General features: G+C 38.0%; 1 protein-coding gene across 7 annotated transcripts in view; it reads right to left on the reverse strand.

Annotated features, from left to right (window-relative positions):
- The window catches only part of PIK3CB (phosphatidylinositol-4,5-bisphosphate 3-kinase catalytic subunit beta), a 183,808-nt gene that overhangs the window by 88,561 nt on the left and 79,145 nt on the right, over window positions 1-16,102 (reverse strand). For 6 of the 7 annotated variants that reach the window (XM_021069526.1, XM_021069527.1, XM_021069529.1 and 3 more), the window contains 3 exons: window positions 12,621-12,846; window positions 6,225-6,448; window positions 3,137-3,316 (listed from right to left, as the gene is read on the reverse strand). In XM_021069526.1, the coding sequence (XP_020925185.1) occupies window positions 3,137-3,316; window positions 6,225-6,448; window positions 12,621-12,846 (630 nt within the window). The remainder of the gene's footprint in view (window positions 1-3,136; window positions 3,317-6,224; window positions 6,449-12,620; window positions 12,847-16,102) is intronic. The other variant, XM_021069530.1, reaches the window with a different exon arrangement.

Consider the following 16,102-nt stretch of genomic DNA (forward strand, 5'->3'; position numbering starts at 1 on the left):
AACCTTGAAGAAATGTGTACCACAGTACAGATGTTTTGTTTTCTCTTTTTTGCACATACCTGACAGTGTGACCAACTGGCTCATCTTTCCAGGAGCAGGACTTAACCATCACAGACTATGATGCCCACCACTATGATGCCACTGCTAAGTCAGGAAATGTGAATATGGAGTACACATGTGGATTTTTTTTTTTTTTTGGTCCTGAGGGGACCAAATTACACTTTAACATCAATCACTGAGGTAGCGCATTTCCAGCACAGGCCTCTAGGCAACCATATCTGTCCTTCCATCAAAAATCTACTAGTCATTCCAGTTTGATATTTCCATAAAACCAGGACGACTCACCAGAGGCATGTTAGAAAAGGGGTGTTATTCATATTATAAAATATCCCTAACAATATGAATAGAAATCTAATGTATTTCTCAGTAGAATAAATTTCCTATACAGGTTTAAACTACCATGAGGTACCTACCACCTCACACCAGTAAGAATGGCCATCATTAGTAAGTCCACAAATAACAAATGCTGGAGAGGGTGTGCAGAAAAGAAGGGAACCCTCCTGCACTGTCGGTGGGAATGTAAATTGGTACAACCACCATGGAAAAGAGTATGGAGGTACCTCAGAAAACTATATATAGACTACCATATGCCCAGCAATCCCACTCTTGAGCATATATCCAGATAAAACTTCCCTTGATAAAGACACATGCACTGAATGTTCACTGGAGCACTATTCACGACAGCCAAGACATGGCAACAACCTAAATGTCCATCAACAGATGACTGGATTAAGAATATGTAGTATATATACACAATGAAATACTACTCAGCCATAAAAAAGGACAAAATAATGCCATTTGCAGCAACATGGATGGAACAAGAGACTCTCATATTAAGTGAAGTAAGTCAGAAAGAAAAAGACAAATACCGTATGATTGCCACATATCAGATCTGGAATCTAATATATGGCACACATAAACCTTTCCACAGAAAGGACATAGAGAACAGACTTTGGTTGTCAAGAGGGAGGGGGAGAGAGTGGGATGGACTGGGAATTTGGGGTTAAAAGATGCGAACTATTGCCTTTGAAATGGATAAGCAATGAGATCCTGCTGTATAGCACTGGGGACTATGTCTGGTTACTTGTGATGGAGCATGATAATGTGAGAAAAAAGAATGTATACATGTATGTGTGACTGGGTCACGTTGTTGTGCAATGGAAAAATGATGGAACACTAAATCAGCTATAATGGCAAAAATAAAAATCATTATAAAAAACAAAAAAAGATTTAAAGTGTGATTCAGTGTATTGCATTCAATTCAGAATCACTAAAAATACATTTTTGAAATTGAAAAAAAAATTTCCATAATGGCCCATATGAGTGGGAGTTCACATGATATTATGATGAATATATTCATTAAAATACTTTTCACTATGAAAAGATGCATCATTTCATTTCCTTCACATTCCATTGCCTACATTGTATAATTTCATTCTCACAGTATATTGTACAAAAACTCATACATGCCTTTAGTTTTCCTTGTAATAACAAATTTGGACAAAACAATATGCATATTTTACATTGTTAAGTTAAAAAAAAAAAAGTGTTGAATTAAAGAAGGAGAAGGGTACTTAAAAGGCAGCAGAATATGAGGGAAGAAGCCAGTACTTCCATGTTACCACCAAGCACTTTTCATCCTCCTTCTTCCTCTTACGCGCCAGAGTTCAAGCATGTCCAGTCAAATGCCAAAGATCCCAAAGCTCTGCTGTGCACAGAGATTACTATTGCTACAGTTATAGACTTTCTACTTCCTAAACCAAGAGCTGCGGGCTACACTAAAAATTGGGGGGTGGGGGAGGGTAATAAAATCCCCTGTTACCTGCTAATAAATCACAAGTCCTTCTCAAAGAGACATCATTTAATAATTAGCATGCCTGTATCCCTCTTGCTTAAAACAAACAACAAAAACCACAAGTAAGTGTAATTACATATTTCTCAGGAGTTCGAATCACAGCTCAGTGGTAACAAAGCTGATTAGTATCCATGAGGATGAAGGTTAGATCCCCACTCTTGTTCAGTGGGTTAAGGATCTGGCGTTACCGTGAGCTGTGGTATAGTTAACAGATGCAGCTCGAATCTAGTGTTGCTGTGGCTGTGGTGTAGGCCAACAACTGTAGCTCCAATTCCACCCCTAGCCTGGGAAATTCCATGGGTGCAGCCCTAAAAAGACACACACACACACACACACACACACACACACACACACACAAAATCAAACTCAAAGGTTAAGGAAGGCTATTAAGAATAGTCAGACCTAATGCTAACAAAAGTCCTATTACATAGGGAAGTATAAAAAGGGAGAAGGGAGATAAATATTAGATAAAGCAAAGTTACATAATTCACAATCAAAATTTATTTTACTTTACATATATCACTTATAATGACAAATAAGTTTTTTTTTTTTGTCTTTTTGCCTTTTCTAGGGCTGCTCCTGCAGCATATGGACGTTCCCAGGCTAGGGGTCTAATCGGAGCTGTAGCCGCCGGCCTACGCCAGAGCCACAGCAACACGGGATCCGAGCCGCATCTGCAATCTACACCACAGCTCACAGCAACGCCGGATCCTTAACCCACTGAGCAAAGCCAGGGATTGAACCCGCAACCTCATGATTCCTAGTCGGATTCGTTAACCACTGCGCCACAATGGGAACTCCAACAAATAAGTTTTTATACAATTTAACTAATGACCATTTAACCAAAATATTTTATATTTTACTTTCCCTAGAATATTTCATATCTAAATCATTTTGTTTATGTAGTGACTGGGTAGGCAGTTATAAAAAACTGTATTAAGAGTGCATAATGAAAACATATGGAGAAATAGACACATACTTATAAACATATATAAACATCATCCCAAAAATATACAGTATAACTAAAAGTAAAATGATGAAAACATGCCAAATGTTAACAATGGTTATCTCAGAGGTATATAGGATAATGGATATCTATTATTTAATTCTATATTTTTTTCTGTAGGCTCCAAATATTCTAATATGACAATGCATTTTTTTTTCAGGAATTTAAGTTGTTAAATATATATACACTGGTAAATTTATAGTTAAAACACATACCTGGAACTGAATTAGGGGGTAATCACCAAACACATATTCTACTCTCCCACTGACTTGCAACACATAGTCATAGGGGCTAACTTCATCTTCTTTGCCATGAATAGTCAAACGTTTTTGGATTGCCAATTCATTTATTTTGACAGGATTCATATTAGGAGATACTTGAAAGCTAAATACATCCTTAAAAAGGAGGTAGAAAAAAGAAGCAATTTTATAGCTATGTGGAAAAAATCACTCCTTACATTTGTACTTAATAGTATTATTTGTAATACACTGTATGCTGCCATACATAATACTTACAAATGTACATCCTATACAATTAATATTCCAGGAAATTTTCTTTCCCCCTACCAATCCTGGAAAATCATTTTTATTTTATTTTTTTTGTCTTTTTGCCATTTCTTGGGCTGCTCCTGCGGCATATGGAGTTTCCCAGGCTAGGGGTCTAATGGAGCTGTAGCTGCCAGCCTACACCAGAGCCACAGCAACGCAGGATCCGAGCCGCGTCTGCGACCTACACCACAGCTCACGGCAACGCCGGATCATTAACCCACTGAGCAAGGCCAGGGATCGAACCCACAACCTCATGGTTCCTAGTCGGATTCGTTAACCACTGCACCACGACAGGAACTCCGAAAATCATTTTTAAATCTAAATGAATTCCTTGTTACATGATGAAATGGCCAAATGAGAATTTTACAGAAGAGCAGGGAGGGCAAAAGAGAAAATGCACATATGATAGAGTAGGTTGACAAATGCCCAATATTCTGATATTCTGTCACTCCTATTTTTCGATGGAAAAATGTTTATTCACTTATGAAATAGTGTTGGTAAAGATTAGGGTTTAGAGCTAAAAAAAAAAATATATATATATATATATATAGCCAAAATAAAATGTTATTAACAATGTGACTTCCCAAAATTATTTTAAAACTTCAAAACTTACTATCCCATATGATCCAATACTTTAGGTATTAAAATTCTTGTTTAATCTCTGGGAAAATATTTAGCCAGAAAATGACTAAGGAAAGATATGATAGCTATATTTCAATTATCTGAATGGGTGGCATGTAGAATGAAGGGAGACTGAATGGATACTTATTCAAATAGGAAAATATAACCAGATGGGGAGAAATCATACAATGTTGGTTTGAATATTTTTAATTTTTTAAATTCAAAATTTAAATGTGTGCTTACTCATAGTGTAAACATGTTGCTTCCGAAGGCAGAGCACTCTCCATAGCAACCAGATAGTTTGGTTAGAGACACAGGATATATGGGACGGTGAAAAGAATTATCACATTGAGTATGCCTAGATGGCTCTAAATTCTAAACTCATCTCTAAATTCCTTTCACTGTTAAGTTCTACCACTGTTTGGAATCCAGTAAAGATTTCAACATGTCTATATTTCTCTTCTAACTTCAAAACATTTCTTTTCACATTTGTTACAATGACCACATTAAAACTTAAATATCCAGTACAGATTTGACCTGTATGTGATGAAATTCAGACTGACCTAGATGGACAAACTGCTTGGAGCCAGTATGTTCAAGTTGATTTCTTATCACCTTTTAACAGTAAAACTTCCTATCCCAACTAGTTCAACAATGTAGAATTCCCTAAACAGTATTTTAAATTTGATCTTTACACTTTATGATATCCAAGCCTTGGCTTAAATTGAACTTTAGTCTTAACATATGTCAGGATAGAGTGACAAACTAGGTTTTTCCCCTAGACAAACTTCCTCTGTAAAAATGCCAGAATGCAGGATCCCTTTTTTACAACTGTCCTAACATACTTAATAACATGCTATTGGAAAGGAGGTGCAAGTTTGATAAAAGAAGAAACACCTGGATAAAATCCTGGCTCTACCACTGACCAGCTAGCTATGAGGTCACAAAAAATAATTTTTTTCTCTCTTTCAGTTTCTTCACTATAAAATGGGGACAAACTAACAGCATGTTACAGGATTGTTGTGAAAGGTATAGTTTCCGACATAGCAAAGTGCTCCATATAGAATGGCTACTGATATGAGGTTTGAAATTCTTGTTTCCATAGTAATTGAAGAAAAAAATCAAAATATCCTTGTTCAAAAAAAATAAATAAATAAATAAAAATATCCTTGTTCACCTATCCTAATTTTAAGGCCAAAGCCGAAATAATAAAATGAGCATACTTGATACAAAAGTAGTAGGACAATCAAGCTTGTAAAATTGCTGTGAACATTCAGATACAGATTAACTGCATATGCTCTCTATTTAACACTCAATTTCATATCATCACTTATTCACATATTCACAGAATGCAAATCTAAGAATATGGAAAAGGAGTTCCCGTTGTACAACAATCATCACAACCCAATCTGTATAACTATAAATGTAATAAAATTCAAGTTAAAAAAATAATAAATAAAAATAAAAATTGGAAAAAAAAAAAAAAAAAAAGAGGAGTTCCCATTGCGGCGCAGTGGAAACAAATCCGACTAGTCCTTGAGAATGCAAGTTCGATCCCTGCCCCACTAAGTGGGTTAAGGATCCAGCGTTGCCATGAGCTGTGGTGTAGGCTCAATCCCGTGTTGCTGTGGCTGTGATGTGGGCAGGCAGCTGCAGTTCCAATACAACCCCTAGCCTGGGAACTTCCATATGCCATGGATGCAAACCTAAAAAAGACCAAAAAAGAAGAAAAGAAATTATGTCTACATTAAACAATATTATCTAGACCAGGGGTTGGAAAACTTTTCTCTAAAGCACCAAGCTTTGCTGACAACATATGACTCTATACTACATAGTCTTCTTTCTTTCCTTTTCTTTTAAATAAACCTTCAAAATTCTTTTAACTCTTTTACATTTGAAAATAAAATAAAATTCAAAATCACCACAATTTGCTAGCTCTGATCTAGACAAACATACTACTGCATCAAAAAAACATATATGGGCAAAGGATGTGTCACATAATCCTAAATGTATTTCCATCTTAAATGGTCTTTGTCAATGTTTACAAGGTGAGCAACAGCCTCCTCTAAGATTGGGGCTGCATTCTGGTAAAATTTACAAATTTGTTACAAAGTATTTCTTAATATAATACTACCTGACAATTTTCAAAATGAACAGCCACAATGAGCTTTCCTCCATAAAGTTTATCTTCTAAATTTTCAAGGATAGATGGTTCATGCTCTGGTGGATAGGTTTGCTTTAGCCAATCCATCCAAGACAATCCCACAAGTGACTGAATCTTTTCCTCACTGAATTTGCGCATTTTTATTCGGAATTCATTCACTTCAGGATCCTTCAAGGCATCAAATTCATGCAGACCTAAATAAAAGTTTTTAAAGGTGTCAATTTGAGTAGCCAATAATAAAGAGAATACAAAATATATTTAACAAAAACATACTTGGATGTTTGGTTTTTATGAGGCAAACAAAACTAGGCAGGAAAATATTACAAAAGATAAAAAGAATACTCAAGATATAATAACAAATTTCATATACAGAAGACAAATATACAATTAGATTTCTAAAGAATACAAACTTGGAGTTCCCGTGTTGGCACAGTGGAAACAAATCCAACTAGGAACCATGAGGTTGTGGGTTCAATCCCTGGCCTCGCTCGTGGGATTAAGGATCCAGTGTTGCCGTGAGCTGTGGTGTAGGTCACAGATGCAGTTTGGATCTGGTGTTGCTGTGGCGTAGGCCGGAGGCTACAGCTCTGATTCGGCCCCTATCCTGGGAACCTCCATATGCCAAGAATTTGGCCCTAAAAAGACAAAAAAAGACAAAAAAAAAAAAAGAATACAAACTTGAAACCTCTTAAAGAAATGTAGTTGGTTACCAATTTTACAAAGATCACTGAAATCACAGTACCATTTTAAAACCACATATGAAAGATCCAGTTTTTCTTTACAAATCAAGTAATTATATTGAAAACAGCTAAGAAAGGCTAAGAATCTGAAAACTTTACAAAATAAACCTACAACTCAAGTTATTACTTAACTTAAAAATCAATACTTAGGGAGTTCCCACTGTGGCTCAGCAAGTTAAGAACTCGACATAGTGTCCACAAGGATGCAGGGTCAATCCCTGGCCTCTGAGTTAAGGATCTGGTGTTGCCACAATTTGCAGCATAGGTCGCAGATGGATCTGGGGTTGCTGTGACTACAGATTAAGCCAGCAGCTATAGCTCCAATTGGATCCCTAGCCCAGGAACTTCCTTATGCTGCTGGGGCAACCATAAAAAAAAAAAAAATTCAGCACACTTAGGAGTTCTCTTGTAGCACAACAGCTTAAGGATCTGGCATTGATACTGCAGTGGCTTGAGTCACTGTTCGTGGCTGGGGTTCAATCCCTGGCCTAGGAACTTCCAAATGCCATGGGTATGACCAAAACAAAAATTAAGTAAACTTAAATTTATAAAGTTTCAGTTCACTGTGAGTTTCAAGAATGGTTATCAATTAGTAAAGAATCTCAAAATAGGAGTTCCCGTCGTGGCGCAGTGGTTAACGAATCCAACTAGGAACCATGAGGTTGCGGGTTCGGTCCCTGCCCTTGCTCAGTGGGTTAACGATCTGGAGTTGCCGTGAGCTGTGGTGTAGGTTGCAGATGCGGCTCGGATCCTGCGTTGCTGTGGCTCTGGCGTAGGCCGGTGGCTACAGCTCCGATTCAACCCCTAGCCTGGGAACCTCCATATGCCGCGGGAGCGTCCCAAGAAATAGCAACAACAACAACAACAACAAAAGACAAAAGACAAAAAAAAAAAAAAAAAAGAATCTCAAAATATAAAATTATTCTTTGTTGTGTTTAATTGTGAACCACAGAGTTCCCATTGTGGCTCAGTGGTTAACGAAACAAACTAGTATCCATGAGGACCCAGGTTCGATCTCTGGCCTCGCTCAGTGGGTTAAGGATCCAGTGATGCCATGAGCTGTGGCATAGCTTGCAGAGGAGGCTCTGATCTAGTGTTTACTGTGGCTGTGGTGTAGGCCAGCAACTGAAGCTCTGATTCAACCTCCAGCCTGGGAACCTCCATATGCCATGGGTCTGATCCTTAAAAGCACACACACACAAAAACAGTTATTTCTAGAGTAAATATTAGCATCAATTTGTGATATTAATTAAATATAGAAAAATTAAAATGTTTAAGTTGCATAATGCAGCTAAGGTAAAATCTGGAGGGTTCAAAATGATTTTGTGGATAGTTTTAAACCTGAAATAAAATATAATAATCTAAATTGGCTACAAATGAATAGTAATTTAAGCAGAGCAGCTTAAGAATCTTAGAGCTTCTTTCTCAGCAGATCACTGGTATTACAGATAAGGGAAGGGAAATAAGTACCTAATAGTATATAGATCTAACAAAAATCAACTCTTTATCTTCCTTTATTAACTAAAAGTCATGTCTAATCCACTTTCTAAATGCCTCTCAGCTCTGACTACTTTTCTTAGTTCCTGTAACCATTAACTTAATCCTGGCTATCATCATCCCTCCTTTGGATTAATTACCACATTAGTTTTTCATTACTTTTTCTACTCACAATATTAATCCCTCTAATCTATTTCCATTCTCCATCCAACAATTTTTCTAAAATGCAAATGAGATCATGTTATGCCCCTACTTAAATCCATTCAAGAGGTTCCCAACTGCTCTTATAAGAGTCTACATCCTAAAAAAAAGAAAGAAAATGGGAGTTCCCGTCGTGGCTCAGCAGAAACAATTCCGACTCGGAACCATGAGGTTGTGGGTTCGATCCCTGGACTTGCTCAGTGGGCTAAGGATCCAGCATTGCCCTGAGCTGTACAGTCACAGATGCGGCTTGGATCTGGCATTTCTGTGGCTGTGGTGTATGCCGGCAGCTACAGCTCCGATTCGACCCCTAGCCTGGGAACCTCCGTATGCCTCGGGTGGGGCCCTAAAAGGACAAAGGGACCAAAAAAAAAAAAAAAAAAGAGTCTACAGCCTAGATGGCTGTGCATGCTCTGAAGCTGTTTACCTCTCTGGTCTTCCTGCTTATCCTAGCTGTCCCTTAAGCAAAACAGTATCAACTTCTTTTTTCCTTTATTGGGTCATCCTTCACATGTGCCACTTCCATTTCCAAATCCTTTCACATGCTCAACTCCTAATAAGCACTGAAGGCTCAGATTGGCTGTATGTCCTCTAAGAGGATGTCGAAGACTCATCCAGTTAAGTGAACTTCCTTGACGTATAGCAGTTTATACACTGTATTAACTGTCTGTTTACTGATCCATTATTCCCATTGGATGGTGAGCTCCAAGCCAACATCACTGAAGTTCACTGCTCTGGTCCCAAGTATAAACACTCAACATAAACTACTGAACTGCAATGCTACTGTTTCACTAAATTTTTCAATATATTATAAATAAGAGACTTTTTTTTTTTTTTGTCTTTTTGTCTTTTTAGGGCCGCACCCTCAACATATGGAGTTTTCCAGGCTAGTGGTCAAAACAGAGCTGTTGCTGCGCCACGATGGGAACTCCTGTAAGGTACTCTTAAGTTAACTATTAGAGTCAACTGAAAGTATAGATTCCTTTAATTCATCCAAGACTCACAATCCCAATCTCTTGGAATCCATTTTTTAAGAAACTGATGAAGCCTAAAATTGAGAACCACTACAAAGAGCTCTTAAAAATAGAAACTTTGGGAGTTTCCGTCGTGGCGCAGTGGTTAACGAATCCGACTAGGAACCATGAGGTTTCGGGTTCGGTTCCTGCCCTTGCTCAGTGGGTTAACGATTCGGTGTTGCCGTGAGCTGTGGTGTAGGTCACAGACACAGCTCAGATCTGGTGTTGCTGTGGCTCTGGCGTAGGCTGGTGGCTACAGCTCTGATTCGACCCCTAGCCTGGGAACCTCCATATGCCGCGGGAGCGGCCCAAGAAATAGCTAAAAAACAAAACAAAACAAAAACAACAACAACAAAAAAAAAAATAGAAACTTTGCCAAAAATAAAAAATTAAGCTGGGAGTTTCCTGGTGATCTAGTGGTTAGGGTTTGGCACTTTCACTGCTGCAGCTGGGGTTGAATCCCGGGTTTGGGAACTAAGGTCCCCCATCAAGTCACTGCATGCCACAGCCAAAAGTAAAATAAAATAAAATAAAAGGGCTGATCAACATCCCTTCTCCAAATGATTAATTCTTTAAAAAAGAAAAAAAAAAGTTAAGCTAAGTAATTTGGTTTTTTGTTTTGTTTTGTTTTTGTTTTTTTTTTTTTGCTTTTTAGGGCCACAGCCACAGCATATGGAAGTTCCCAGGCTACAGGGTGAATTGGAACGACAGCTGCTGGCCTACATCATAGCCACAGCCATGCAGGATTCAAGCCACATCTGTGACCTACACCACAGCTCATAGTAATGCTGGATCCCTGACCCACTGAACGAGGCCTGGGATCAAACCCACGTCCTCTTAAGGATTCGTTTCCGCTGTACCACATGGGAACTCCACACAAAGTAATTTAATTTTAAACCTAGTTAATTGCCTATATGCCTTACGGTATGAAAATCTGACAGCAAAGCTTAAATTTTTAAGATAAGACTACTATATAATTTAGAGTTTAATAAAAATTTTTGAAATTAAAAAAGTACTGAGTGAACAATTTCTTCATACTAAAGATACAATTTTAAAATCCAATAGACTATATATTTTCTTCATTTGAAGATATGCCACAGCTTTAAACAGATTAGAAGAAAAAGGTAATGCTCAAATAATTTTTTTAGGATGCTGACAAAATCCTCTGATCAAGATTTACTACTGGGTGTTTGGAGAAATTAACACAGGAGTAACAAGTACTTCACTACAGAGAATAATCAGAACCCCAACAGCAGCTCTGTAAGTAATTATTTAGAATAAACATAGAAAATAAAATGACCAGGCATATCATCTTCCAGGAAAAGGTATTTTTAGACCCATCAGGGCAGTTATGTCTGTAAAGGTTCTATTGTTTTCTTTAGGGAGGAGGAGGCAGCAAACTTGTTCCTGAAGTTAAACTGAAATAATTGTTTATTGTTTTCTCAGGACGCATGACCTCACCAAATCCTGGTTGTAGTCATCAGATACAAATCAGCAACTGCAAAAACTGACTTGCTAGGTGTCTAAAGTAAAAATTGATTCTAAAATATTAAAACAGGCTTATTCAACTTCCTAAATGTTAACAACTGAATTGCACATATGATATAATGCCAGCCATCCTAAACTGCGGAGGATCTAAAGTACAATTTATAAATTTTAAGAGTTTATAAACAGTTTAATTCAACACAATAAAACACTCCTGATATTTTCTTAGTCATTCAAATTGCATGGCAACTTCATTTATAAAATTTTGTACAATAAGCTTCAAGATACTAAATGAAATATGTTGCACTGCTTACAGAAAGAGAAATTCAATTCTAATATATACTAGATCCGGGTGCTGTTGGTAAAAGGTAAAGTCAGAGGTGCCAAATAAAAAGAATTGTGTCCCATTTTATTTGAACTTTAGGTAGTGAATGACTTTTAGCATTAAGTGTATCCCACAGATCTGTTTTTTTTTTTGTGTGTGTGTGTGTGTGTGCGTGTGCTTTTCAGGGCCACAGCTATGGTATATGGAGGTTCCCAGGCTAGGGGTCCAATCAGAGTTACAGCTGCCAGCCTACACCAGAGCCACAGCAACACCAGATCTGAGCTGTGTCTGACCTACACCACAGCTCATGGCAACGCCGGATACTTAACCCACTGAGCAAGGCCAAGGATCGAACCCGCAACCTCATGGTTCCTAGTCAGATTCATTCCCGCTGGGCCACGACAGGAACTCCTCTCCTGTATTTTTATTGGTAAATCAGACAAGCATAGGTAGAGATGACGGTGGCTAGTGACTCCATTTCCTTTGGAGATCAAGACCTGAAGAGAGCACAGTGATCTAAGTTTTTAAAAGATGGTAAATCTCGGAGTTCCAGTTATGGCTCAGTTGGTTAAGAACCCAACTAGTATCCAAGAGGATATAGGCTCAATCCCGGGCCTTGCTCGGTGTATTAAGGATCTGGCGTTGCCATGAGCTGTGGTGTAGGCTGGCAGTTGTAAGCTCCAATTAGACCCCTAGCCTGGGAACTTCCATATGCTGCAAGTATGGCCCTAAGAGAAAACAAAACAAAAGGGCAAGAGACAAGAAAGAGTGAATGAAAGAAAGAAAGAAAAGAAATGAGAAGTTTCTGGAGTTCCCTTCATGGCTCAGTGGTTAACGAATCCAACTAGTAACCATGAGATTGCAGGTTCGATCCCTGGCCTGGGTGGATCCTTAACCCGCTGCGCCATAAGGGAGCATCCAAAAATTTATAAACATTTATTCCGGATTTCTGTACTTACTTTATCTCAGACTGGCAACAATTTACAGACCAGCACTGGTCCATGGACAACACCTTGCAAAGCAATGTCTCAGATGATACTACATTTTTATACATATAGCAACAAACACATCAAAAATTCACACTAAGAATTTTTTAAATTACCTCTTCCTATAAGAACTCCAATTTTTGAGTCTAATTTTTCCCCTGGGTCACAACTCCTTGTTACTAATTTAAGAACAGGAAGAAAAGGCCTGACATCACAGAGTCTTCTTGTTTCATCTTCGAGCTCCTCATATACAGCAGTTTGATTCACACATGCAAACATATAGGAGTCAATTTCCATAAGGAGGTTAAACATTGGGTAATTGTGAACTTGCTTCCATAACATCTGCAGGAAAAAAAACAATAACACACTTTCTGAAATGTAATTAGTTGCTTAAGGGTACGAAGATATCTACAAGTATGCTCACTGCAGCACTCTTTGTAAAATTAAAAAGTTGAGGACAATTCAACTGTTTAGCAATAAGGGATTGCAATAGGAATTATGGAATATTAAAGAACTGTGAAAATAAAATGGGAAAACAAGGTAACACAGAAACTAAATTATACCATATTAGGGTTGGCTCTTTTAAAAATAGTAAATTGAAGGAGTTCCCGTCGTGGCACAGTGGTTAACGAATCCGACTAGAAACCATGAGGTTGCGGGTTCAATCCCTGGCCTTGCTCAGTGGGTTAACGATCCGGCGTTGCCGTGAGCTGTGGTGTAGGTTGCAGATGTGGCTCGGATCCTGCGTTGCTGTGGTTCTTATAGGAAGAGGTAATTTTAAAAGGTAATCGCAGCTACAGCTCTGATTAGACCCCTAGCCTGGGAATCTCCATATGCTGTGGGAGCGGCCCGAAAAATGGCAAAAAGACGAAAAAAAAAGTAAATTGAGGGAGTTCCCTCATGGCTCAGTGGGTTGAAAGATCCGGCACTATCACTGCTGTAGCTCTGGTTATAGCTGTGGCAAGGGTTCAATCCCTGCCACAGGTACAGCCCAAAAAATTAATAAATGAAAATAGTAAATTGCAAGAAAATATGAATAGTATTAACCCATTTTTGTAGAGCAGTATAAATGGCATGATGAAAAAATTGCATTAAAAGTGAATATCTATAAAGAATAAGAATCAGTAAAAATGTCCATATTGATATTTTTGTGAACATAATTTCTAATCTAAAAAAAGAACACTTCAAGTATGTATCATCTATCATCTCCATTCAAAATTTATATTATTTTTGTCCTAAATTCTTCCATTCACCAGAGTTATCTCTATTGAGTAGCAGTGCCCTGTCAAGATGAGCACAGTTGATCTCTCACCATCTCCTCACAAGTCTCCTCAATGAGATCATATAAAAGAAGGTCACCATACAGACACAAGATGGCTTGTATTTTTTAATTGCAACCATGGCAAAAGTCAACAGCTGAGGGATAAAAATTGGGGCAAATCCTCAGATTAAGTTATATAAACAAAGAGGAGAAATGAATATTAGGCAACAAAAAACAGTTAAGTTGAACTTCATCAAAAATAAAACCTTTTTGGAATTTTCCTGTGGTACAGTGGGTGAAGGATCTGACATTGTCACAGTGGCTCAGGTAGCTGGCTCAATCCCTGCCTGGGAACTTCCATATACCAAAGGTGTGGCCAATAAATATATATATATATATATATATATATATATATATAAAATATGTGTGTGTATATATATATTACGCTAAATGGCACAAAAGGTCAACTACTGCGTGATTCCACTTATTCACTTATATGAGATAGCTGGACTAAACAAATTGGCAAGAGTCAGAAACTCAAATAGAGATTACCAGGGACTAGGGGAGGGGAAGTTTATTATTTAATAAGTACAAAGTCTGTGTTAAGTCCTTTAAATGGATAGTGGTGATGGGTTGGGCAAATCATGAATAAACTTAATACCACAAAGCTGTGTGCCTAAAAAAGACTCTATTGGTAAATTGTATGTGATGCATATTTTATAATAAATTCTTTTAGGAGTTCCCATTGTGGCTCAGCAGAAATGAACCCAGCAGTATCCATGAGGATGTGGGTTTGATCCCTAGCCTTGCTCAGTGAGTTAAGGATCCAGCATTGCTGTGGCTGAGGTGTAGGTCAGCAGCTGCAGCTCCAATTCGACCCCTAGCCTGGGAACCGCCATATGCCACAGGTGCGGCCCTAAAAAGACAAAAATAAATAAATAAATAAATACATAAATATTTTTACAGGAGCAGATTATCAATAGTTAATTCAGTTTCTGCTATAGTCACCTGTCACTGGTGACTGTAAAAATAAGTGCACTCTCTGCACTTGTAGGGTCCCTAAAACAAAAATTTTTTTCCCCACTTTAGGGATCATGCCGTTTTAGAATTCTCATGACTTCTGAATGAAGAAGCTTGGAAAAGAGTTAAGGGCTGTCCAAAGTCAACAGCTTTAAAAAGGATTATCACAAATACTTCTTAAAATATCATAAACTCTGACTGCTATATTGGGTCAGCTATTTGAAAAACATTAAAGAAAAAGTTAAGAAAAGTCATTTTAAGTTGGAGTCCTCACAAATCAATAGCACTTACCAATTCACTTGAAAAAATAATCCAACAAAACAGGGAAGCCTTGTTATGTAAAAGAATTTGCTTTCAAAGGAGGACATACCATTCATTACTGGGAAAAAAATCTAGTGAACAGTAGAAAACCTTTTCTTCCCCCAGAGTGACCATGAAAAGTAGTGGGGGTGGGGACGGAAGATGGATAAGAAAAAGGGAAGGAAAAGGAGAGAAAATATAACTAACCAAAAGTCACATTTAAAAAATAAATAGGGGAGTTCTCATTGTGGCTCAGCGGAAATGAATCTGACTAGTATCCACGAGGACACAGGTTCGATCCCTGGCTTTGCTCAGGGCGTTAGGGACCCCGTGTTGCCACGAGCTATGGTGTTAGTCCAAGACACGGCCTGGATCTCTCAATGGTATAGCTGTGCTATAGGCTGTCAGCTATAGCTCTGATTCGACCCCTAGCCTGGGAACCTCCATATTCTGTGGGAGAGGCCCTCAAAAAGACAAAATAATTAAATGAAAAATAAATAGGGAGTTCCTGCTGTGGCTCAGTGGCTTAAGGACCCAACGTTATCTCCATGAAGATGTAGGTTTGACCCCTGGCCTAGTTTAGTGGGTTAAGGATTCGGCACTGCCATAAGCAGCAGTATAGGTTGCAGATGCAGCTTGGATTTGGTGTTGCTACGGCTGTGGCACAGGTATCAGCTTAAGTACCGATTCAATCCTTAGCCCGGGAACTTTCTATATGCCACAGGTGCAGGCATTAAAATTAATTAATTAATAAGCACTTTTTTAAAAAACATGTGACAAGCTCAAAGACAGTAAGTACAAAGATCTTAACCTCAAAATAAAACTTGCTTTGACGATGCCAAATTTCTTTTGATAACCTGAACAAACTTTTCCAACTAGTTAACATAAGCTAGTTTGTTAAGCTAGGTATCACTCATAGACTTAAAAAAATTAAAAGAAAGTGTGAGAGTGCGTATGTTTTATAACAGCCAAAAAACAGGATCCAAGACAAAGTAAGGATCAAAATCTTTAAAATGT

Source organism: Sus scrofa, chromosome 13 (genome assembly GCF_000003025.6).
Source record: "Sus scrofa isolate TJ Tabasco breed Duroc chromosome 13, Sscrofa11.1, whole genome shotgun sequence".
NCBI classification, from domain to species: domain Eukaryota; kingdom Metazoa; phylum Chordata; class Mammalia; order Artiodactyla; family Suidae; genus Sus; species Sus scrofa.